This window comes from Leuciscus leuciscus (genome assembly GCF_965113295.1).
Source record: "Leuciscus leuciscus genome assembly, chromosome: 16".
Taxonomy (NCBI): domain Eukaryota; kingdom Metazoa; phylum Chordata; class Actinopteri; order Cypriniformes; family Leuciscidae; genus Leuciscus; species Leuciscus leuciscus.
Genome location: NC_138740.1, coordinates 18219252 through 18246049, shown reverse-complemented (window position 1 = coordinate 18246049; position 26798 = coordinate 18219252). Strand labels below are relative to the sequence as shown.

At 37.1% G+C, this 26798-nt stretch overlaps 1 protein-coding gene and 1 long non-coding RNA gene across 3 annotated transcripts in view; one reads left to right on the top strand and one right to left on the bottom strand.

Annotated features, from left to right (window-relative positions):
• Positions 1-26798, top strand: part of LOC309477265 — a 59657-nt gene that overhangs the window by 26400 nt on the left and 6459 nt on the right. The window lies entirely within an intron of this gene.
• gfpt2 (glutamine-fructose-6-phosphate transaminase 2) lies at positions 823-26367 on the bottom strand. 2 transcript variants are annotated; one of them, XM_082140433.1, is made up of 19 exons: positions 26211-26366; positions 25151-25258; positions 24725-24820; positions 24500-24625; positions 21706-21764; positions 20569-20703; positions 18889-18950; positions 16644-16723; positions 14431-14548; positions 14038-14201; positions 13393-13488; positions 13167-13264; positions 9298-9418; positions 8545-8702; positions 7295-7409; positions 5188-5315; positions 4916-5083; positions 4196-4357; positions 823-3293 (listed from the first exon to the last, which is right to left on the bottom strand). In XM_082140433.1, the coding sequence occupies exons 1-19, from the start codon at positions 26215-26217 to the stop codon at positions 3249-3251; spliced, it is 2046 nt and encodes a 681-aa protein (XP_081996559.1). In that variant the 5' UTR covers positions 26218-26366; the 3' UTR covers positions 823-3248. The 2 variants fall into 2 exon arrangements, 1 of the variants encoding a protein (XP_081996559.1); XR_014198587.1 differs by lacking the exon at positions 823-3293 and having other exon boundaries at positions 4322-4429; positions 4822-5083; positions 26211-26367.

Sequence of the window (26798 nt, the reverse complement as noted above, 5' to 3'; positions counted from 1 at the left end):
CAAATTTAACACATTGCCAAATAGCAGTCCTTTAACTAGTAAAACCCCAGAGAGAAACAGCTGAGCTCATTTTAACAAGCAGATGGCAGTATGACGTTGAGCCGGTGTGGAAGGTAGATAAAGCGCTTCACTCTAGAGACGGGCTCAAGCAGACTAGAGAAACATTATCACAGAAAAGCCATGCGTTGATACAAGCCAATTTAAAATGGACAAACAGCCGATTATGTTTCTGTAACTTTAAGTGACTGTATAACTTTTTGTATAAAATTATAGAACTGTTAGACAATTATTCCATTAAATTTATTCAAATGTTTTTTTTGTTTTTTTTTCAGGCATCCTGCAGATCTATAAGCCCAAGATCATAAAATGACCGGTACTACTCTTAGAAGAAAAGGTTCTACAGTATATAAAACCTTAAAGGGTTCTTTCAGGCACCTCATTCCATTCCATAGAACCTTTTATGGGTTCCCATCATGGGATCATTTTATAGATTTGGATTTATTTAATTAATTTTGTTTTAATTAGTTTAATTGTAATTACATTTTATTAATTAAATATTTCGTAAACATACTTTATCACTAGACAAAAAAATTTAATAACCTGGTAAACATGACATGGTAAACAAGTTATGCAACCATTTAAGGCATTCCTCCTTTTTGGCATCAAGGGTTCTTTAAAATAGAGTCAAGAACCCTAGGGTTTTATATAGACCTCCACTGAACCTTTACTTCCTCTAGAAGTGTATCTGTAGGAAAATTAATGAGTAAATAAATGAACAAAAGACAATAAAATCACATGGAATGATATAAGTAACTGACACTGTTGCTGGTTGCACTTCATTTGATTTATTAGCGATCAATGTAATATAAAGCCCTTTTTGTCACAGCTGCTCTTCATGTTACAACCCTCAACCCATAACTTTAAAAATATAAAACTGATTTAAAATAGACGTATATGACAACTATGTATACCAGGGAAAATTATGTTTAAACCATAAATGTTTGAAACTTGACAGGGACAATCACTAAGGATTTTGTCCCAGCAAGGCTGTAAAAGAAAAAAAAGTTACATTGAGGGTTTGAAATCTCATTTCGGCACAACATATATAGATCATATAAAAATCACTGAAATCATTCATAATTAAAACAAAAACAAAAAAAACATAAAATGTCTAATAACACAATGATTGTTCCCACAATGAGTGCTTCACAGTCAAAGTAAACTCAAACAGTACAGTAAATCTTCCAGTGGAACCCAGTTATTAATATGATTTTCTCTAAAGCGATTGAATGCTGTATGTCAGTTCATGTGATTAACACTTGTTTGCTCCATCTGAATATTTGACATCATTTTAACAGAGTACAGACAAATGTGTGCAATGTAATAACAATAATGACAAATAGTGTTTCCTACAATTGAAAATGATACTTAATTTAAAAACAATTCACACTTGGCTTGCACATTCAGGCACTTCCACATCTAGGCATCACTTCCTTACCCAATCAACATAGCTAAGATCTTTGGTTCCTGCGATTGGTGGCACATTTCTTAAACACACAGATTAATTGTGCAGATTAAGGTATTGCACTTTGGTTTGTCAGAGGCAGGGGCGGTTCTAGGCCCTTTTTAGGGAGGCTTCAGCCAACCTATCTGTCGTCTCAGCCCCCATAAATCTATAATCACCAATCTGAATGATCGGGCCAGTAGTGCTTCCTCTAGAAAGTTGATTATTTCCACGTTTTATGTCTTGTCAGTTTAAACATTCAAGTCATTTTAAGCCATTCTAGTGCAAGATGCTGCAAAACAGAAATTGGTGTGGTACTGACGTGCTGAGATCGTTTCTGTACCAAATTAAGTTATCTTTTGCATCTTTTTGAGCAAATACACACAAAATTAAGTCAAAACACCCATTTTGACGAGTATCCACATAAACATAGTCTTAAGTAAACGTAAACAGTTATGAAATAACTTAAACTGAACATCATATGCAATGTTGAATATGAGTCGTGCAACTGTCTGCTGAATGTGATATTAACAGTTTCTATTCCAAATAAAAGCCATTTCTGTTATAAATACTGCAAAAACTTAAACTGAACATTATGTGCAACATTGAATATGAGTCGCACAACTGTCTGCTGAGTGCGGGATGTCTTGTGTATGGTATGATGTGTTATTATTTATTCAATTAATTATTATAATCTTTTAATTTCGTTGTACTTGTACAATGACAATAATGACATTTATTAATTCAAAATACAGGATGTGTCAATATAAGGTGACATCATTAGGTATTAAAGTGAAAGCAGAATCATTGATCATCTGTTTTTCTTTTGTTGTTCGATTAACAAGTAGGCATACTGTAAAGTGTTTAGTTTGTATCTTTGTTCACTTGTTTATTTGTTAATTGTTTATTCTTTCTTATTTTATTATTGACTGTTTACTTGTCTTTAATGTTTGAACTTTACATTAGTATTATTTTTTTGCTGCGATCGTAAATTGGAATAGAGAATTGTGAAATTTCACAAGTATCTAAAATTAGTATCATAAGTATACTTACACAAGTCAAAATCAATGAAAGCGTTAACTTTATTTATTTATTGTAGTGAATGCTTTGGCAGGGCAAATAAATATCTAAGTACTGTTTGACTAAACATTTTCTGTCAGTCAAACAGTGCACTGATTTGAACTGTACAGCAAAAAGACTGGTATCATTATATCATTTAAAAAACATTTTGTATTGACTTAGTACCGTAGGCTACTTCTGACTTACTACATAGTAATATAGTGGTGTCGATTTAAAGATGCACCACTTAGGCAATGGTTTCTTGCTACATATTCTCCCCGAGGGCTTAAACCCCCCTGAGGATGAAATCCTAGAACCGCCCCTGGTCAGAGGTAAACATTAGACAGTTGTGATCCTTCAGGCTCAGCTAAGAGCTGAGAGAAAAGGGTGCAAGGCACAGTTTAGGGGTTCCCTTCATTTGCACTTGGATGCTGAGGCACTTATGTAGCAAAAGTTACTACGTCTCACTATCTCACTAATATAAAATACCCCCAGTTCCCCCCATCCCTCTCACTGGATCCATTCAGGTCTTGTGGCCTTAAGGGATTTGATCATAATTCATAAATACCCACACTTCCACATTCACACAGTTGCAAACACACACAAACACACACAATGGTAATTGCACTTCGGTGGTCAGTATTCTCCTCTTCTACCTTGATTAGTTCACATTTCCTGTGAGGAGCTACTCCACTGTCACAGATTTGGCCAGGTTCCTTGGGCAGTCCACCTGATGGGAACCAAACAAATAATAATATGTAATAAAAATACACAAAAATGATTCATCCATTTGCCTTCAATAGTTAAGTGTAAATAGTACTGCGAAGTGACAAATTAATTAAAAAAAAATGTGTTATTATTATTCAAATTATATATATATTTTTATAGTTAATCGTTATATTTAAAAGGTATGTTAGCTCTGTATAGACCCTTTTCACATTTCAGGGGTTCTCAGAAGCGGAAGTCGTCATGGTTGGGTAAACGTCTATAGCGGTGAAAGGGATATGAATTTTGTATTTGCATTTGCTCTAACAGCAAAATAAAAAAATCTGTGATAGCTTTTCCATGACTTTCCGAAAGAGGGGAAAATGTTGTGAGATTGATTACAGCAGTCAGAAGAGAGAAAAAATGTCAAATTCGCTGTCACCCTCGCAGCAGCGTTAATTCTTTTTTTTGTAATTTAACACAAAGTATAGCGTTATGAATGTGTATTAAATTTTGTACAAATAGAAATATTTTTAAAAAGTGCATGCGTGTTTCACGTCATCCAGTGGTATTTTGACAGCTCCAGCTGTTTGTAAAAACTACAGATCGTACTTGCGCATTTTTGTAGCCCTTTTTCTGTTTTCTCTAGTTAAGTAGCACCGGAAAAAAACAAGAAAAAAAACACCTTTCTACTGCATAGATTTATTAAAAGTCCATCTTGCCAGCAGTGAATTACCCCTTTAATAGTTTTGTTAAGAGTGTAACATGTCACATCACATGGAAATTTAGCATACGCTTTTATCAAAAGCGACTTACAACAGAGGAAATCAGTAAGCATGATACTCTTACCAAAATCGAGACAGTTAGTGGGATGCTGCCTTTTTTGATAAAACTTTTAATAAATGAATAATGTAAATGTAAACGTACATCATATCCTCTGAGAACTGCCAGATGGAAAGACATGAGCTGCAGTGGAATGACACTGAGGATGCCCTGCAGACAGTCCACCGTTTGAGGAAGTTCAATAGTCTTATATGCCATTTTACTGATCTCTGGGTCGTCCTGGCAGCATATGATGATGGGACGGCCCTAAAAGATATTCACAAGATATTAGTCATCACTAAGTGTTGGATTATTGGTGATATTTCAGAATCTGTAGATGTACACTACCAGTCAAAAATTTGGGGTCAGTAAGATTTATTTTAATTTTTATTAATACTTTTATTCCGCAAGGATTTGATCAAAAGTGACATTGACATAACATTGATAATAATAAAAAAAATTCAAGCACCAAATCAGAACATTATAATGATTTCTGAAGGATCATGTGACACTGAAGATGCTGAAAATTCAGCTTTGCCATCACAGCAATAAATTACAATTGACAATATATTAAAATAGAAAAAGGTTATTTTGAATTGTAATAATAATAATATTTTTATTGTATTTTTGATCAAATAAATGCAGACTTGGTGAACATAAGAGACATCAAAAAAAAAAAAAAAAAAAAAAAAAAATTCCTATCGACCCCAAACTTTTAAACAGTAGCGTATAGGCTATTACTGGTGTAATGTTTGATCACATTATCTCTATATCTATATCATTATCTCTAAGATTTCAGATGATCTAGAGTCTGATGATTGTTACCTGTCTAGCCGTGACCTGCTGCAAGGCATTGTGGCACTTTTGGTAGCAGGCATCTTTCATAATGATCATGATGACTGGCATATGCTTGTCGATCAACGCCAAAGGGCCGTGCTTCAACTCTCCAGCCATAATGCCCTCTGAGTGCATATACGTGATCTCTTTGATTTTCTAAAGTGCACAAAGATCAAAATAGTGTGCTTTACTTCACCACTCTTCTGATTATATGCTTGGTTATAATGCTTTTCTCTATCTATATATTGCATGGTACTCACCAGCGCCCCCTCTAGGCAGGTGGCATAGTTATAGCCTCGACCCATGACCAAAAGAGACTTCTGATGGTGGAGCTCATCTGCAAGGCTTTTGATGATGTCATCAAGAGCCAGAACTTCCTTGATCAACTCTAAATGGATGACAATGTCAAAGTTAATATTATCTCACACTAATGAACTACTGCAATATACCGGCCATTACGAAAATTATGTAACACACACACACGTCTAGTTTACTATCTTTGTGGGGACTCTCCATTTACATAATGATTTTTATACTGTACAAACTGCATATTCTATCCCCTTACACTAACTCTACCCATCACAGAAGTCCCCACCAGGATAGAAAAACGTATGTAACCCTTGTTCCCTGAAGGAGGGAACGGAGACGCAGTCGTACGTTACGACTGATTGGGATCACACTCAGGGAGCCTGTCATTTTCGAGTATTGTTAAAATGAGCCAATGCACATTGGCGTGCGTGAATTGCATCTCGCGCTCCGCCCCGCAGCGCGAGTATAAACACGGAAGCGGATGCACACACCACTTGTTTTTCGCTGAGGAGCCGAGCGGAGCCCGGAGTCAGCGGTGGTCCAGCAATAGTGGCGACAGGACTACGTCTTCCTTCAGGGAACGAGGGTCACATATGTAACCGAGACGTTCCTTTTCAGTCTCTCACGTTCAACGTAGTCGTACGTTACGACTGATTGGGATCCCTATTAAAATGCCACTAGTGCTGCCACCTTCCAGTGCCTAGACAAAAGCCTCCTGATCCTCCTGCAAATTGAGGCAGAGATATGACAGGGCTTAGGCCAGGAAAGTCACTGCTGTTCCACAAGACCACTGGAAAAGCGTTACCTTTCGTTGGAAGGCATACTGGCTTCCAGTATGGTTGCGTCTGGAAGCCACATCCTGCCCATAGGGAGGTAACATGTGGAGAATAACACATATGGACTGAGCGAATTAGCGGGCAGTACAACATATGGAATGTCACTGAGATGGCTCCAGCCGATAACAGGGGGGAGACGCAACCGGTCAGTGAGGGAGGGAGCCCGAGTGGTAGGCCTAGCATCGGATGCACTGCCACGTCCAACGCTGAAGGGGTGTGGAGGAACTCAACTGGAGCAAAATGGCACATGTATCCAGTCCAGAGGAGGGGAATGGCGCAGCAAGCCGAAACTACAAACCGGGCTAACGGTGAAGCTGGCTTCATGTGAAGGGAGCCCACGGAAAGCAACCGGCTCGACACATAGGCTATTTTCCTAGCTAATGTGTTGGTGTCGCCCAGCCGGCAGCTCTAAAAGATCTGTCAGCGAGGCACTCTGTGTCAACGCCCAGGAAGGAGCTACAGTCTCTCTTTGGAGGAGCTCACTACCCAGGTGGGCACGGTGCACCTTGGGGAAACACACCAAGATGATGGCAACCACTATGCAGTGGGCCAATCTCTGCATGGAAACAACCTTCCCTTCTGCTGGTTTCCGTAACAGACAAGAGCTGGATGAGGTCCTGAGGCTTGCATTCTGTCCTAAATAACCACGAGGTGGAAGGAACAGAGAAAGTCAGGGCTGGGTCTACCTCCTCCGGGGCAGCATTTGCAGGCTCACCACCTCTCAGGATTTTGTGAAAGTTGGCCGGCACGAATTCTAGGCCCGATTCGTTGACTGAAAATGCAAGCAGGAGAACTGTTTATTTAAAAACAGGATTTTTAACTCAGCTCTCTGCAGTGACTCAAGGGGAGGTCTCTGAGTGCAGTAGCATCAGAGATGGGTCCCAAGAAGGTATTCAGTCTCCTTGCTCCCCTCAGGAACCTGACGATCAAGTTGTACTTCCTTATTACCTTGTCCGCATCGAGCGGCATCAAGCAAGGGAACTACTAACAACTCAAGGCAATGGATGCCAATACAGTGGGAGGTTACCAAACCTCCGTTACTGAATACCCGTTATACGTGGCCCCTCAGCTGGAGTTAGCAGACACTTGTTCTGCGTTTGGCCCGGAGAATCAAAAAAGGTCTGAACACGGCTGAAAGTTTGGCGGCAGGCCGGGTGTTATTAACACTGTTTCGACTACGTCGAACGTGAGCGACTGAAAGGGAACATGAACACATACACACCTGGCAGTTTTTTGAGGCCGTTGATGATCTCCAGTCTTCTCGGCTGCATTGAGAGCCTGTCTTCACTCATCATCAGACCAAACATGATCAGAGACACAAACTGACTGGTGTAAGCCTGCAGATGATTAAAACACAAACTCGATTCATAAGCACTTTGTTGTACCAAAAAATACACAAGGCACGGGGGAGAGAAAAACAACAATATAATATAATATAATATAATATAATATAATATAATATAATATAATATAATATAATATAATATAATATAATATAATATAATATTGAACCAGCATTCAAAATTGTGGGGTAAGTACAATTGTTTTGAAAGAAATTAATACTTTTATTCAGAAAGACTGCATTAAATTGATGCTTTTAAGACTTTGTAAGCCCGTCTAGATCGGTCCAAAGGCGGCATCCGATAGAACGGGTGAAGGTCTCTGCGCGTTACTGTCTTTCCGCATGGCAAAGTAACTTAATTCCATTTAAGCTTTTATCTGACTCCGTTTTATCACGACCTCGATTTTAGGTTAGATTGCCAATTGGTTATTGGTCAATTATATAATAGTTTAGCAATACATTTGATTTTTCTATTTTACTTATATTTTACCCGTTCATTTTAGGAAGCTATGTCGCTCAGAGGTCCTCACGCCTTGTTTAACGTGGGTCTCACGATCACAAGTTAGCCAGCTTCGGTCACCAAACAGAGGTAGTTGCTACATACCTGAGATCGATCGCATTCACGCTTACACAATCAAAGATACTTTGGTATAGCCCCTGTGATTGCATACACTTGAAATTAAAGTAACGTTTACTTCAGTAGAGGTATGGCCACTACTACAGATATAAGTCAACCAACTTTACTTCTCTTATAAAAGCTTTGGATTGGCCATGCCGTGGTTTCCCATGTACACTTTCTTCAGCGACTCCCTAAATACTCAGACAAAGGCAGAAACCTCTTTTCAAATGTAGAAGTTGATTTACATGGGGGCACACCCACAGCAGTTAACAAGATATCTCTAAACTCTCCACACCTTATTACCTTTTTGGTTTACTTCACGAATTTTAAATTGTAAAAATGTAAAAGTTTTACTGTATTATTGATCAAATAAATGCAGCCTTGGTGAGTATAAGAATCTTACCAACCCTAAACTTTGGACTATAATCTAATATAATATATTATAATATTTGTATGTTATATACTACATATAGTTTTTTTTTTTTATTAGTCTAAGATGTTAATTCAGTACCTTAGTGCTGGCAACTCCGACCTCAGGCCCAGCATTGATATGAACTCCACAGTCGGTCTCTCTGCAGATGGAGCTGCCCACAGTGTTAGTGACGCCCACAGTCAGTGCCCCGCGCTTCTTACAGTAGCGTAGCGCCATCAGAGTGTCCGCTGTTTCACCTAACCAAAATCATATCATCATAAACTAATATCTTTATCAGCAGCAATGACATGCATGTGTTAGTGTCATCAACATGAAACCTAAAGCATTAATAGTATTACACAACATTGATATAATATAATATAATATAATATAATATATAGTACTGATAGTATTTTACTTTGCTCAATATACTCAATGAGTTTTAGTAATGTGCCACAGCTAGAAGAATATTTTATTGCTCCAAGGGTGCTCTTTTAGAAGAAAATTGAGTTCTCAGAAATGTTTGCACTCATATTAAATATCTGACTTTGACATCCTGACAAATAAGAGCAAAGTTTGAGACATCCTGAGACCTCTTATGAAATTCATGGTGTCTTTTTTCTTGGGAGGAAAGGAGGTAGGAGACTTTCCATTTAATCTCATTAGCATCTGGGAGAAACAACTGAGATATCTGTGTTTTTTCTGTGCTGTGGGCATCTGGGTTTCTGGAGATTATATCACCTCATGCACTTACTGTTATGTAATTCAGTGCCATATCAGTTCAAAGGTCATTATTATCAACCCTTTCTGGAATATAAATCATGAGATTGACGGTAAAGAGCTGCACTTTACCCGACTGGCTAATGAAAAAACAGACATCGTCTCTGAAGACTGGCGTGATGCGGTCTAGGAAATCGCTGGCCAATTCGACCATAACAGGAAGCTCAGTCAACTCCTCCAGAATCTGACGTGTCTGCAAAGAGAATCAGAGATAATTCTGTGATGTGATCATGTGCTCAAGTAAGGGAAATGGACAGCCAGCTGGTCATTGAAATAAAGCTCTTAAAGAAGTCCTTCAATTTGAAATCGGACAGCAGTCATATATACCGATCAATGTACAGTACAAAAAAACTGTTTTTTTTGGAATGGATACATTTCAAAATATCATTTTATGCATTGTAGCATGGACTTTAAAAGTGTGTGTTTAATGCATGTTTAATCATGTGATGCATATGGACTAGGCTACTTGCACAACTACTTTTGCATTCTACTTATTACAACTCAGGAGTTTCCGGTATGGCTGTCAAATGATTAAAACAATAAATCATGTTCTCTGCGTTAACATGAATTATATTGAAAATGTTCCTATAAATATATTTTCTTTCCAACTGTACATTCTGAATAATAAATAAATATAACCCGCAGCAGCATTTTACGGAAGCCCTGAAACGCAACAAAAAAAAAAAAAAATTATTCTGTCAAAAAAAATAATAATCTAGTATTTCGAGATTAAAGTCGAAACGTTTCGAGATTAAAGTCGAAACGTTTCGAGATTAAAGTCGAAACGTTTCGACTTTATTCTCGAAACGTTTCGACTTTATTCTCGAAACGTTTCGACTTTATTCTCGAAACGTTTCGACTTTATTCTCGAAACGTTTCGACTTTATTCTCGAAACGTTTCGACTTTAATCTCGAAATACTAGATTTAAATTTTTGGGGGGGGGGAATTTTGTTTTGTTTTTTTTGTTAGATTAAAGTCGAAACGTTTCGAGAATAAAGTCGAAGCATTACCAGAATACAGTCTTCTGTAGAAGTTGCGTGTGTGTGCATTCATAACGGCGCGCGTCCACTGGTGCATAGGGCGTGTTTCCAATTCTGAATTTTGTGTGTGTGTGTATGTGTGTGTGTGTGTGTGTGTGTGTGTGTGTGTAAATAAATGCACTTGTGAAGTCGAACTGCCTCGGACATGGATCTACACAAAATAGTAGCTTTTTACTTTTATCTGGACTTTCAACAAAAAGAAAATTCGAGGTCCTAATCTACCAACATGCATTCTCATGGCGTTGCCTAGACGAGCACAGACTCCGCCGGAGTAGGTTCACAATCTGGTCGAAGCTTTATGTGGCAGTGTTTTTGACGTGTTTTCGTGCTCGTCTATAATAGGCAACACTATCTGGGTCGAGAACACTTAACAGTAAACGCACTGATTCCCTCTTCACCGTAAATACGTTCTGGATACATTTTAAGTACATCATTCTGTATCCAATCATTTGGCCGGATCCCGTGATTTCCTCAAATATAATAACCACTGGTGGTGGTTGAGGAGAGATTCCCTGAAATGATTGTAAAGCGCTTTTAAGTGTAGGCCTACAGTAAACATATGAAAGCGCTATATAAATGCCTCATTCATGCATTCATTCATTAAGCTGGATATCTTGATCCAGTCTTATAAGTGTTTTTCGCCTGTAGGCTAAAGTCTATTTCGGCGCAGTATATTTTGTAACGTCCTATAGCCTAATGCCATGTTGATAGACCTGTAGATTTTCCTTTTGTTGACAGGCAAGATAAAAGTAAAGCTATTATTTTGTGTAGATCCAGTTTACGCACACATGAATGCCTGTGCGGCAATGTGAAATAACGGCAAGCACACACGCAACTTCTACAGAAGACTGTATTCTGGTAATGTTTCGACTTTATTCTCGAAATGTTTCGACTTTAATCTCTAAATATTTCGACTTTAATCTCTAAATATTTAGACTTTAATCTCGAAATATTTAGACTTTAATCTCGAAATATTTAGACTTTAATGTCGAAATATTTAGACTTTAATCTCGAAATATTTCGACTTTAATCTCGAAATATTTCGACTTTAATCTCGAAATATTTCGACTTTAATCTCGAAATATTTCGACTTTAATCTCGAAATATTTCGACTTTAATCTCGAAATATTTCGACTTTAATCTCGAAATATTTCGACTTTAATCTCGAAATATTTCGACTTTATTCTCTATTTTCTATTCTCCACTTTATTCTCTATTCTATCGAATTTTTTTTTTTTTTTTTTTTTGGTTCAGGGCTTCCGTAGCATTTTGAACCGAAACTCATTTAAAATAAAAACAAACAATTGTGTTCATCGGACAGGTTCAAGAACCTAGGACTTTTTTCGCACTTGAACCACAAATACACAAGTAAAAATGTTTTACTGGATTTGACGAGTTTTGTGGTTGAAATTTTTAAAAGTAACAAATCCTTCCCTCGCAAGTCAATTTCACCCCCTTAGGAATGAATGGAATGCTTTAGTACACATATAAAAACCTAAAAATGTTAACTAAAAATGCTAAAACTTTATAAAAAAATTATTTTATAATGTCTACATGTGATCTGAATGCATACTGAAGAAAAACTGAATTTAGGACCCAGCAGAGAACAGCTCATTTGCTACATATAGAGCTAAAAGGCCATCTAGTGGCAAGAGACATGAAATATCATGTTATATTATTTTTGTTCCACAAAAGGTCATGACCAAGACCAAATGTAAGATATTTTGAGCTGAATCAAAAGGGTTATGTATGAAATTGTGAGTTATTTTGAATTCAATTTGAAAGAATATGCTTAAACTATTATTTATTTATTATTTATTGATCAAATCTAGTCATTTAAAGGAAACTAAAATAAAAACTAAAAACATTGCAATAAAAAAAAAAAATACATTATCAAATTAAATAAGTTTCTTAAAAAAATAAATTTTAAAAAAGTATAATTTTAGGGCTTCGGGTCATTTTGAGGGTGGCATAAACATGTAAATTACATACAGTGAAATGATTGACAATGAAAAATGCCACAGAATAGTGATTAATATATTTAACAAATAAATAAAGTTTAATACTGATCTTTTTCATCGCGGTCACTAGTTTAGACGAGCGCTGACGTCCTGAAATACGGTGAAATAATCGCGTATGTTTAACAGCCGCTGCTTTATCAGATCGGCTTGGGTTGGATTAAAACCTCATGTTCTGTTTAGTTTGGAAAATTCTTTACACATCAGAATATCTCTTCGCCTGTCTCTGAAAATGTCCAGATTTTTTATCTTCTTGGGGACACTCATTTTAAGTGGCGTTTAGTCAACTAAGCGACTACAGCACATTGAAAATTTACATAACTGGAAATAAAAGAGTTGTACTATTCAAGTGCATCACAAAGCTCTGTGCAAGTAGTCCATTGTGCCCATTGATATTTATGGTTATACCAGCATTGTTGTGTCTTCTATTTATTTTCATAGTGTTGTTAAAAAAAATTAATAAATGTTTTTTTTGTGGCAAAACATGAGGGCAACTTTGTTTTAGACCATACATGGAATAGCGATTTGTAAGAGTTAGAGGGGGGATATTTTTCTAATTAAATGATCGTGCAAGAAGAATAGCTATTACTGTATGTCTGGTCTCTCGGTATCATCACAGTGATTTATTATTATATTTTATGTGCAGCAAGATGATCTATAAGGTTTACAACATTTCAGTGTGGATGATCAACTTTTGGAAAAAGATAGTGTGGACAGCCTAAACATTTTCAAATGAAAGCAAAGAGCCTTGTAATGAAAAAGGATAACTATATTAGCAAGTATACAAAAAACAATCTCATTCTTTCATAATTTTCATATATGAATGCAATAAAATATCTATCTGTTATGCTCCAGACAAAAAAAATAAATACAAAAACTCACTGCTACTCCCGCATGGTAACTGGTTCCACAGCCAATAACGATCAAGCGTCTGCATCTCTTGATCTCCTTTAGATGGTCGGACAGTCCACCAAGAAGAACTGTGCACAAAAATAGACATGCTAACTGATCTGAAATAATTCTACGGTATCAAATCAGGCAGCACTTTCAGGGATGTGCTACAATTTAATTTGACATGGATATTCTGGCAAAGTGGAAGGTCATGTACCTATGTTGCTGTCAAAGCAGATTCTGCCTCTCATGGTGTTAAAGACAGATTCAGGCTGCTCAAAGATCTCCTTCTGCATGAAAGCCTCGAAGTTACCTAAAAGTATGAAACGGTGTTAGCTCAAAACCAAAGTGCGGCGTGGCATTCAAGTCACTGTTATCAAACTAAAGACCTTGCAGACAAAGATCTAAAGAACTGATACTGATATGCCCATTTGACTGGGACTTCTCCAAAACTGTTCCTTTTTGTTCCTCTGCAAAACTAACAGCAAATGCATTTGCTATGTTATTTGGCATATAATGATCAAATTCATTTTAGATGAACAAAAAACAATCTGCCAAAAAGGTTCTGAAATGTCGAGCATGGCGCCAGCAACAGCAAAGTCGTGGGTTCGATTAGAAGGTAATGCAAGGACTGATAGAAATGTGTGAAACACAAGTCTCTTTGGATAAAAGCGAATGCCAAATGCAAAAATGTAAATGCAGATATCTGCTGCATCATGAGTTATGGTCATATTTTCACCTGTTTGTTATTGTATTTGATGCTTCATTTCTTCATTCAATTTTAATTCACTAAAGTTTTGGGAATTATTCACTGGTAGGGTGTTTTAACCATTGTTTCGATAGTGTTAGTGTGATCTGGGACCTTTCATGATCTGCTGGAGCTCCACCTGTAGGGTCTGAATGAGACGGACATGGTCTTCCCCAACTTTACGCTTCACACGGTGCACAGACAACTTCCCCTCCACCACCACGGCGACGTCATCGTCTTCCAGATAAACCACCTTGTTGGTGTGCTCAATGATGGCACTGACAGAGAAAAATAAAAGTAAATCACCCTTTACTTTTACTACCATAATCACATTTGTAATGAGGTTTTGTGTTTAGCAGGGAACTGCCATCATCATTGTTATCACCTTATAACTTAGCAACTGGTATGACCTGTTTAACCAGGAAGTCTGCAGTCTTTAAGGCTTCGTAATGTCAATATTATGTTAATGCTCTAGATTCAACAGTGTAATATGTGCGTGTATGTTACCTAGCATCAGAGGCAAAGTAAAACTCCACCGCCAATCTGTCATGGACTGAGTGCAAGGCATTGGTGCTGCCCACTTGGTTCAGTAAGTTTTTCTCCTGTTCATCCCTCCTGGAATCACCTTAAGGAAAAAGGAAATAACAATCACACTTATTAACATCTAAAAGTACATTCGGTAAAATATCAAAAGAGAATTAATTAAAGTCAGGTGATTTAATATACAATTAATTGACCATTTCTGTTAGCATACAGTTAAAATATTAATAAAAAATATCTTAAAATGAAAAATTGAAAGATTGTTTTTTTTTTAAATGTTTAAAACCATTTTAAATATTCATTATACAACAGTTTGTTTTATACTTCCACTGTGTAATCATATCACATGCTCACATACAAAGATAATCTCGGAGCATTATGGTTATCACAAATAGATGATGACGACTGTCATCATAAAAGACCATATTTCGAAACCAGGCTTGGGCAGGATGCCACACGCATTTCCAATAACTCGGCCCAAAATGTGCCATAGGACAAAATGACGGCAATGCTGCCTTTTGTCTTTTTCTAAAGCACATACTTTGTTTTTGTGGCAAAACTTTGTGACCAAAAGTATGTGAGACTCCCCTCAGTTTAGTTTAGTTAGTCTCCTCAATTCCAGTTAAAATGATAGTTCAACTTAAAATGAAATTAATTACTCACCCTCATATTGTTTCAAACTCGTAAGACTTTCGTTTATATTCGGAAAACAAATTAAGCTCTCTTTGAGAGCTTTCAGTCCCTCTGTTGACATCTACGCAACTACCATGTTGACGCTTCAAAAAGTTAATAGAGATTGTAAAACTAATCCATGTGAATTGAGCTGTTTAGTCCAAATTTTCTGAAGAGACTCGATTGCTTTATATGATGAACAGATTGAATTTAGGCTTTTATTCACATATAAACATTGATCATAACATAACATAAACAGAAGCTCAACCGAACCTGCTTGACGCGCAAGAACAAACCTCATGCAGAAGCTCAAACGTGCTGCATAACACAAGACTGAACTTCATTTGTTCTTGCAGAAGCTCAAACGTGCTGCGTAAAACGAGAATGAACCTCTTTGGTTCTTGTCGAAGCTCAAATGTGCTGCGTAACACACAAGACTGAACCTCATTGGTTCTCACACAAAGCTACTATACCTTTCAAAAGAATGGAGTCGGAAAGAATTTTGTGTTTTTGAAAGAAGTCTCTTATTCTCACCAAGGCTGCATTTATTTGAACAAAAATAATTATAAATTAAAAATAATAGAATATTGTGAAATTGTAATGGGTGAAGTGGCTGCAATACAGCGCATGGCTAATGAGTAAACAACAAAAACAGTATTTAATAATAATCCAACAAGAACACGCAGAAGATCTCTAGAGTGATAGTATAACAACTACATAAAGACGTAACCGAGACCGAACCAAGAACTGAAGGCTTAAATATACAGACGGAAAACAGAACAGGTGCGTAAATTTGGAACTACGGAAACTAATAAGCACAGGAAACTCAGGCAAACCAGAACAGAGAAAACAGAACCAAAAAAAACAATAAAAAAAAAATAATAAAAAAAACAGACATAGAACATCAAAGAAATATCATTACTATTTAAAATATCTGTTTTCTATTTTATTGTATTTAAAATGTTATTTATTCATGTGATGTCAAAGCTGAATTTTCAGCATCATTACTCGTCACATGATCCTTTAGAAATCATTCTAATATGCTGATTTGTCGCTCAAGAAACATTTCTTCTTATTATTATCAATGTTGAAAACTGTTGTGCTGCTTAATATTTTTGTTGTCAGGATTATTTAATTAAACAAACAGCATTTATTTGATATAGAAATATTTTGTAACAGTATGCATGTCTTTACTGTCAATTTTGTTCGATTTTATGCACCCTTGCTGAATATAAGTATTACTTCCTTTGAAAAAAACAACAACCGTACAGTCCCCAAACAATTGAATAGTAATGCATGATCCAACATACAGTACAAAACCCTCTTGAAAGAGAGCCAAGATGTTAGGGAGGACCAACTCACTATTGATGCAAATAGTTTTGGAATGAAACGTTTAACAAGCACATAAAAGAAGTATGGGTGTGGTGTCTGCGGTGTTCACAAACGTATTTTAATGAACAGAACTGATTGGGGCAGATGAGAAAAAGGTTTATATGGGCTGGACTTACCACAGTTGTACTGGACGGGGATCTCGTCGGTAGAAAGCTCATACTGACTGCGCACGCCAATAAGCAGCGGGCTGCCCCTCCTGTTTGAAACAAGATGAGACAGAGGGATAAATTTGCTATCGACTGCTTATGGAAAGCATACTTTGTGTGTGTAAGAAAGGGCAAAAACATTTAATCTCCTTTTCCCCTCACATTAAAAAAAAGATTGTTTCGTTTCTATGGCACAACAGCACACCTGCAGGACTTTGCCCTAGTTTCAATGGACAATCAATGGACGGTGTTAGCGTAGCCCTGCTGTAAACAAGATCCCTGTGTTCACTCTCTCCCTATTTCATCATATCCTTGTTTAGGTCCACCCCCCTCAGCACTGTTTGAGGAAATATTTCAGACCTGTCCTTTACATGCACCACCTATCTTGCTTGGCGCAGCCCACAGTCTCTTATGCTGACGTGCCAAAAAGGTCCACGCTGGAGCAGTTTCTCAGTGCTTGCTTTGTTTGAACTGGTTGGGCAGATGCATTTCAGTGTGCATAGCAAGCCAAATGGTCACTATCCCATGAAGTTTGTTTTGGATTCTAATTCCACACCGGATGGACGTTTCCTGAATGAACCATGAACAACAAAATGCTGAAACTCAGCAGCGCACTTTTGAGATTACTTAGCTTTGGTGACACGTGTAATCAAATGATAATCAAATGGAGCCGAGACAGGAAGTATGAGAATTTGGAAGTGATGTGCTAATGTTAATCCGTTGGAATGGATTCTTTGGGATGGACAGAGCAATAAACTTGGCATTTAGAATTTAAGACTAATTACATATTTGTAGTTTTATTATTTTATAAAGTATTTATTAAAATGAGCTATTATTTTGTATATTTTCAGTATTCATTTTAATTTGAGTTAAAAAGTAATTTTGTCCGTTTTTTTTAAACTCTTTCCCTGCCAGCATTTTTGATAATTTTCACAAAAATGTCATGACCCCCAGAATATTTTGTTGTATGAATATCTGAACATGCAATATATCAAAAGAAAGAACAGAGCCTCTGATTTAAACAAACAAAAAAGTTTTATTCTAGCTTAATGCATTCTGTTTTATCAACACTTGAATGTCGGTAAGTTTCATAAAAAAGCTAAAAAATTTAGCAATAAGTTGAGAAAATCAAGTTTTTTTCAAAGACTACATCCAGATTGAATTCAGAACGATGATCAAAACATGGAGTAGATCACATCCATCAACATCCCCAAAGCTTCACAGTCCTATAGCTCGTCCTGGGTCGACATTTCATTCAGTAACATGAGGTAGTTTTGATTTTTATGCTATTTAATTTTGATGATCGCATTATTTTACATATGCTTCTGCTTACATAATATGCTATCGCTTGTTTCTGCTTCATCTTCGCATGTGTATAAAATCTATATAGATATATAGACGCTCAAATCAAAGTTTGTAGTGTTTTGATTCACCTTTTAGCTGCTTAACTTGTTGCATGGCTTATAACTCTTTAACAAAGACTATTTTAAAATACCTATGGGAAAAACTAATGAAAAAAATACTTCCAGAACTTTACAAATGTTTTTTTAGGGCTATCAAAGTAAAAAAATGTGGTGTTGTTTTTTAGTCCACACATTAAAAGTCAATGGGGTCCTTGGCATCAAAGAGTTTGAAGAAACACCACTCACAAATATTCCAAGCAACATCCCCCCTAAAAGGTTCCATGAATAACCTTTCCAAAAAGTCTCTTACTTGTAGATGGTGCAAAAACAACAACATCATTTTTTGTCTATGCAGAAACCCGCACTGATGGGTCTTGCAACATGGCCTGTCTTAAAATGTTCCCTTCACAGCAGGACAGAATTGACCAAAACCAACAACACATTCGTCACAATCAGCGATGGGCAGATGGGAATAATTAACTTTGGTCTTGGCCTCAGTCGACTCCCAATTATATATACAGGGTCAGAGTACCAACCAAGCATGGTGAAATAACCCTTCATAAACACCTTTGTTATATCCCTGATTCCTGGACAGGCACAGCTTTTTAAGGACCCTAGTTCCTTGTCTTTAAATGCGCAAGTGAACATCATAAATCTTTTCTGACGACAGTGAATTGTAACCTTCTGGCTCCTGTTCACTGGCACGTAGGAAAATAATGGGAAGGAGTTCATCTCAGAAAATGGAAAGAGCAAGAAAGGAATGAGGAAACCTGAGTGTGTTACAGTTCAGAAAAATCATAGCTCTTGCTGACCTGGTGGCAACAGCCTCTCCTGGGAAATGAATGCTTTTGAAAACCAGAGCAAATGCCCCTTCCTGAGGGAAGATAGAGGGGGAAAAAAAAGTGAATGAGACAAATGTTCATTGGCAAGGCAGAGGAATAGCTATGAATGATACAGATCTAAATGGAAACATTGTCATTCTGTTGAACAGGCAAAGGTAGGGTCTCGCGTTTCTTCGCCAGCCCAGCTGAGGATCAGGCCTGAAGCGGAGGCCCACTGAGGTGGAGGGGCATCGGGAGCTGGGAGGAACAGAGCCCCACAGTGAGGGTTGAACTAAGGGGAATAGGGGCCCTCTCTGTGTGTTGAGGGAACTTATTTTTGCCCCTACCTCCTCAATGAGCCTCTCCTGACTCGCTGTCCAAAGGAAAGCACACACACTCCAGTACACACAAATTTAACACAGACACAGATACACAACTCACTTTGTAGACATTTTACATCTACGTGCTTCAACACATGCAGCCTTTAATAAATTGCTCTATACACAGTTTGTTCCCACAAGACACATCTATCTATCTATCTATCTATCTATCTATGTAATTACACACAGAATATCATACACTACCATTAATCAAAAAATTAAAGTAAAAATAGTAATATTGTGACATCAGTAATTAAAATTAGAATAAAGGCAGTAAAAGTATAGGCAGTGTGTGTGTGTGTGTGTATATATAGTATATATATACATATATACACCTGACAAATCTGAACAATGTTTTGAGGTGTGGTAACCGTAGTCAGAGACAGTTTAGTATAAGCTGAATAATTGACCCTGGCCCGTTGAATTATTGAAACCCAAGGCATTACCACCTCGGGTGTGCATACATTTTCTAATAATTCAACGACCTGTCGTCAATTATTCCTTATTTAAACAACACCTCAATGTTATCATTATTTTATCTCTCAGCCTTCCATCACTAAGATGGCTGCTGTTTAGATAGAGAGCAATCAAAATTTAGTGTAATCAATTTACAGAAGATGCCATAAAACAGGCAGGGTACTATAGAGATGGTAAAAACGGGGAATGTCGTGCTGATAGGAAAAGTGGGTTGTTTTATAAACCAATGATAAAGACTAGATTCCTGTCAAGAATATCTCAAAGGGCACCTCCCTCGCTCATACAACGTCACAGAACAATGTTTCGATAGAGCTGAACTTCCCAGCAGAGAATATTATGGTTATGAAAGTCGTCCAAAGGTACTGACAAGGACTCATAAAACAAGGTCCAGGTGTCCACATTTGAAAATCTAGGTAATATCAGTCACCTAGAGACGAGGAAGAGTTGTATGATTATGTGCTGATAAATGTTACTATTATATAACTGACAGTGAAGAAGACCAAACTTTGACTGCGTGATCAATTTGTTGAAAATGAATATGCTTACAAAATGCTTCCTTATTCATGCCTTACTTGATTTATCAGTGCGAATTTGACTACAGTTATTATGGTGGTGAAAAATCATGTAACTACCCTTCAAACAGAGCAGAACTTCTGAACTTCTTTTCCTTGTTTTTAAGAGGGCTGAAAATGAGCAAGAACTGGCTTTTCACTTTCACAATCCGAGCAAGGGGTTCCCAGAGGCATGAGTAAGACCACCCCCTCACGCCAAACACACACACACAAACACACACGTACACACTCGTGATGCTTACCAGCTGCTGAATGACGCGCTCCACTAGGGTGGAGAAGGACACATAATCGTTCTCGCGGTTGTCATAGAGATACTTGATCAACTTAGGGATGACCTCTGTGTCTGTGTCCGACTCAAACTCATAGCCTTTGGAAACCTGTCAATGGGTTGGGATGGAAAAGCCATGGTTACAGACACAAGCAGCGGCAAAAACAAAACATGTTTTTCTTTTGTGGAATAAGGGCAGAAAGAAGGAATCAAAGATAAATGAAAGTGAGAGAGAGAGAGAGAGAGAGAGAGAGAGAGAGAGAGAGAGAGAGAAATACTAAACTTATATTGGTTTTCAACGCTTTCACATTGCTTATGAATGTTGTTTTTTGGGATACCGTGCAACTAACTACTAGACAATAAATGACGTGATGTGATGTGTAACACTAAAATGATAAAGACACAATTTGTGATACGTCATGAGTAATTACGTATTTTCTACACTATGTCCTAATAAGCATCTTAACTTAAGGTCCACGCCTAACAAATCATTAATAAGTTATGATAAGAAAACCAGGCTTGCGACATGTCTTGACCAATCAATCGCATTTCAGATGCTGTCACATTTATCGCAGTTATGCAAATTTTCGTATGCGAAATCCAGTCACTCCAATAGGAATCTGCGCGATTGGGAATTTGGCTTGAGAGCGAACGACTTCCCAACACAGATTCTGTAACAGGTTCAAGTTGATCACGCGGATTCGCTGCGTTGACCAAAGAAAAGCTGCTTGGTTTGAGAGTGAGCGGAACACTATTGACAATAAAGGAAATTACATGAAATTACACAGAAATGTGACTGCACCTTCAAAATCTTTATGAAATCAAAACATTTTCCTGGTCTAAGGAACATTTCCACCTGGTCAAAATCATCCATTAAAATGTATTAGCGTCCTCCTTCTCTGAAACGACTTTCCTTTTCCACTGGTGTCAAGTAGGCTGCGTGGGTTTCGATATTTTGGCATTGTTTCAGCAAACTGGTTCTATTCTGGATCTTTTCTGGTATGTAGCACCTCCTTTTTTTACATTCAAAATGATCAACGCCCTACATTGTTTTCTGAATGGATACCACAGCAATGGCTCCAGTAAAGAGGTATTTAAAAATACTGCTCACCAGGTACTTTTTCAGCTCCTTGTAATTTGTGATGATGCCGTTGTGGATGACAACAAACTCTAGAGAGAAATGTAAAGAGAAGGATGAATAAATACACTGCAAAGTTATTGTAATTACTTTTGTTAAAATACATGTACAAATTATACAGGGGTATCCAATCCTGTTCCTAGAGTGCTACCTTCCAACATGATTAATTGTTTAATTGTAATGTGTTTAATTGTAAAATAGTGTAATTTAAGCAAAACTCTTGCTCGAAGGCCTTCCACATAAATGGCAAAATTAGAAAGGCATCTGAGATAAAGCATGTTATGCGTTTTTGTAAACGTACTAATGTAACAGCAGTAAGTAGGGCCACATTTCTCTTTAGGACATCCTCACCTACAAAACATGCCTTCTGTCAGATCCAACATGCAGCATATAATAGCTGATACACAACAATGGCTGTCATTTATCAAGTCAAGTCATTCATGAATGTAAGCCTACATGCCTTCTATTTCAAAGTGAAATATCCTTGAAGACTGTTGATGTTCTACGTGTGGTGTAGTAATTTTATATTGTTCATTACAATTAGTCCTTACTGAAAGCACAATACTAGTCAAAAGTTCAGATACACCCTCATTTTACTCATGATCTTAATGCTACACAACAGTGTAATCCTTTACCAGTTTATAGTTTACTTTTTTTTAATTGATGAATTGGACCAAAGAGTAAAGAAAAAGCATCCAGTTTGCTTAGCGTACATGTGAACTCATTCAATAATATTGGAAAAGCATCCCAGGATGCACCTAATGAAGTTGGTTGAGAAAATGACCGGAGTGTAAAAGGTATAAAATAAAATAGTTTTGATCTGAGAGAGAGATTTGACGACTTTGACAAATATTAATAAATATGTACAGGTGCCGGATTCATGAAAATATTCAAAAGAAAGAAGTTTAGAAAACTCTTAAGATAAATTCTAAGACTGTTCCAAAGTGCAATTCTTGAAAAGTTCTCAAATACTTAAAAAAAAAAAAAATCTTAAGAAGAAAATGATAGGCTTTCTTGTTACTTGATTGAAAGGCCGATATTTCTGTTAACTCGTTGAATGAAAAACACCTCAAACAAAGCCAGTCTTTTTCCACTGCCTGTAGATTATCGTAGTTATCATAATAGGCACACAGACTATTTTCGTCGCGACCGGCTTGCCGGGAGTTAATCACTCAGCATTGTGTTTTTAATGTCAAGTTAAAAAAGATGTTTTAAAGGATTACCTGTGCTCTCTCTAGAGTGAATGCTTCCTTTATCTGTGCGTGCTGCCTCGATCTGTGTCATTTCAGAATACCTGTCCACATTCCTGGTAGTAATTTGTGTCATGTAACTAGTGTTATTTTGCAGTGCTTAATATTGAAATTAAATAAATGAATTGAACATCTTACCTTTGGGGATTTAAGACAGGTTGGAGGTTATCCTAACTTTAAGTTATTATTAAATTATCCCATTATTTACTCACCCTCAAGGCATCCTAGGTGTATATGACTTTCTTCTATCAGCCAAACACGATGGGAGTTATATTAAAAAATGTCCTTGCTCTTCCAAACTTCATAATGGCAGTGAATGGTACACTAGATTTTGATGCCCAAAAGAGGTCAGAGGTCACTCTTCTGCCGGAGCTTGACTTGCATACGGCAGTAACCGGAAGCCAGTGATTATAAATATGGATATTTTTCTTACAAAAATTAATCAGATGGCCTTTATTAACCCCCTGGAGTCGTATGGATTACTTTTATGATGGATGGATGCGCTTTTTTGGGCGTCAAAATCTAGGGTACCATTCACTACCATTATAAAGCTTGGAAGCTATTATTTTTAAATATAACTCCCATTGTGTTTGGCTGAAAGAAGAAAGTCATTTACACCTTGGATGGCTTGAGGGCGAGTAATTCATGAGATCATTTAAATTTTTGGGTTAACTAATCCTTTGTACCTTAAGAACAATCTTAAGAAAAAAGATAAGAACATTCTTAAGAAAGGTTTTTGGGAATGCAAAAAATATTCTTAACTTTATTCTTAAGTTAGAAAATAGGAAGAAATTGGCAGTTTTTTATTCTTAAGAATGTTTTGTGAATCCGGCCCCAGGTGTCTAAAATTTTGACTAGTACTTTAAATCCTGAAGAATAATTTTAAAGAATTGAATACGTTTAAAAAAATGCTTTAATAAAAGTTATAACATAAAATATTAAGAATATAACATAAAAATATTTTGGAATTCACTACTTCTATGTCACAAATTGAACGTAAGTAACTTTCTGACAATGATCATCTGCACTGCTCTGTACAGATGCTCGTGTCCATCGAACCTAAGATGCCCACTGGATCATTCTCAAATCAAATTGGATAATATATTCATCAGGTAAAATATAAAAGAACAAAATATATAAAACTTTTGAACCTCACAAAACATACCTGTATGAATTACAGGAGAAAGCAGATCCAGAATCAGTAGCACAGCAAACTGTGTGGCGAGAAGAACCTCCTGCTGTCTGTTTCTACCCCCTACTTAGGTGTTTATTTTCTGAGGTGAACTTTCACATCTGAACCATTATTGACAGTATTACAGCTTTCACTAGCCTTTCATTAACAAACAAAACCTAATGGCTTTAAAGCCTGTTTCAGCTGTCAAGTCCTGTCTTTCCTGGATAAAGAGCACATAAACTGACGGCAACCACAACTGGTTTACTAATGACCGTATATAAACCAGATGACCATCACAAGGTCAGTTCATTTGCATTGTCTCTAATCTCGCTCGACATCTTACCGTTGTTTTTGTCGGATCGTTGAGGGTGGCTGTTGAGCGAACTGGGCTCTCCATGCGTGGCCCAGCGAGTGTGTGCAATGCCAAAGTGTGTGTCCAGTTCTGCCTCAAGATCGATGGAGTTGTTCTCTGATGATACAAATGATTTTTTTTTTTTTTGTAAATTAATCATTATGGAAGCACTTTAAAGATAAAAGATAAGATTGACAATGAAGTGGTTTAACATACTGTAGATTTCTTCATCAAGAGCTTTCACTTTCCCTGTCTTCTTATAGAGGCTGATATTAGCTGTGTGATCTTTTCCTGGGCCATCTACTGCAACACCTGACCAGAAAAATATATACAAGAAACCAGATAAATCATCATTTATGGTCACAATCTCTCTTTGTCTCTATTTTAAAGTCTTGATAAAAACAAAATGAGTGCATAAGATGAGAAAGAAGGGCCTGAGAATGCAAAAAAACAAGATTAACTGCACAATAATCCCCTTCACACAAATATCAACTGACTGTTTCAGCTGGAAGAACTGACACTCCAGGCCCTCTGCGCTGCCAAAATACAAGAAACGAGGCCAGTGTTCAGGTCTTGTGCCGTATCTGTTACCTGCGGAACACACTGACATTACCTTCACAGAGGTGGGAGTGGCAGTCTTACCTGCAGAGTCATAACCCCTGTACTCCAGCCTTAGAAGTCCCTTTATGAGGGTCTGAATGATATCCCCCCTCGTCCGTGGCACTCTGTAGTTCAGGTAGGCGAAAATTCCTGCCAGATACAAGATAGCAAGGCTTAGAGAGGGAGCAAAAATACTAGTGGCGAATGAAAAAAGTTCATATCAATTCACATTAAGATGATAAATATGACATTAACAGAGTGAAGGATTCAGAGAAACCAATTTACTAAAAGATGCTTGTTGGCAAATAGACAAATGGAAAAGATAGACATTTAGATGTGATTTAGTATGATGACGTCAGCACATCAAAATAACTGTACAGGTACAGCACAGCAACAAAATGATTAAAACAGGCTATTGAATCAAAATTTACTTCAGTAAAGTAAAACTTAATTTGACATTGTTACAAAGTGCATCAGTGTACTTTAAGAAACATAGTCATGAAAAAACAGTAAAAAGTGTAACGTTACTCTCTTTTATTGCCTAACTTGGCTGTCATTTAATTAATTTTATATCAGCTGCAAGTAAGTTACAGTTTAAAAAAATATATAGGCCTATAATTTACTTGTTATTTTTAATAAGAGTAGACTAAGTTATAAAGTTCATTTAACACATGTGGGATCAAATACGTCGAGTTTTGTGTCTTAAAACGCAGTTTGAGCTGCTACGACGTTGACAGGATTCTTCTGCGTCATATTAATGTCACTCACAAACCGAAATAGCTACCAGGCAACATATTTGGCTATTGTAGGTGCGTTTGAGTCCAGAAATGATACCTAGGTAGGTCTTTCACTAGGTTTTGAGTCACGACCGCTGTCACACGGCAAACCGGATCTGTCACTTCAACTGCTCCAGTGAATGATGACCAAGCCAACCAAATATTTACATTTATATGATGACGCTGGCATTCAACTCATCACGTTCACACACTGGGACTAATCATTTAATAGAGACAATAACAACCTAAAAACTAACAGTATGAGAAGACATTTATCTTATCATACGCAGCATTCCTTTTCCTGTACAGTAACAAGCTGAACTTACCGCACATCGTTCAAGTGTATTCTTTCAAGCTTAAGGTAGTTTGGATGGTCTGGTGGTGAAGCGGAGCAAAGCAGGTCGCAATATGATCCAAAGGCTTCGAGGAAGAAATACTAACAGCCGCCTGGACTTACAACTTATAACCTGCTCCACCTCTCTGGTTCCCAGGGCAACGTCAGTCCCGCCCACCACTGGCTGACTGAAAGGACTGAGTGCTTGATACTAAGGATTCCTGTTTTTGTTTGTAACGCTAGTTTTCCTTATATTTATTACTGACTATTGACTGTGAATACGCTCGACACAGTCTATATGTTGTGCGCCACGTAGGCCTATACATTTGTTTATCCAAATTATGCCTTCAAAATGGAGGAACGAAGCAAAGATGTAAAGGGGTCATGATCGAACTGCATTTTTTTTATAATGTTCTCGGAGGTCCACTTATAATGCTGTCAATATTTTTACAGAAAAAAAACATCCTAGTTTAGAAGAAAATTGACCCTCTCTTTCGAACACTGCTTTTTGATGGGCGTGTCGTATTCAATACGTGGAAGTGAACAGCCACTGCTATGATTGGGTAAAAGTTATTGCTTA

Coding starts and splice junctions, on each gene's coding strand:
- gfpt2 (XM_082140433.1), bottom strand. Junction 18,951..20,568: donor AGCGCGTCATTCAGCAGCTG/GTAAGCATCACG, acceptor ATCTTCCCTCAG/GAAGGGGCATTTGCTCTGGT. Junction 14,549..16,643: donor CCCCGTCCAGTACAACTGTG/GTAAGTCCAGCC, acceptor TTTTTCCTTAAG/GTGATTCCAGGAGGGATGAA.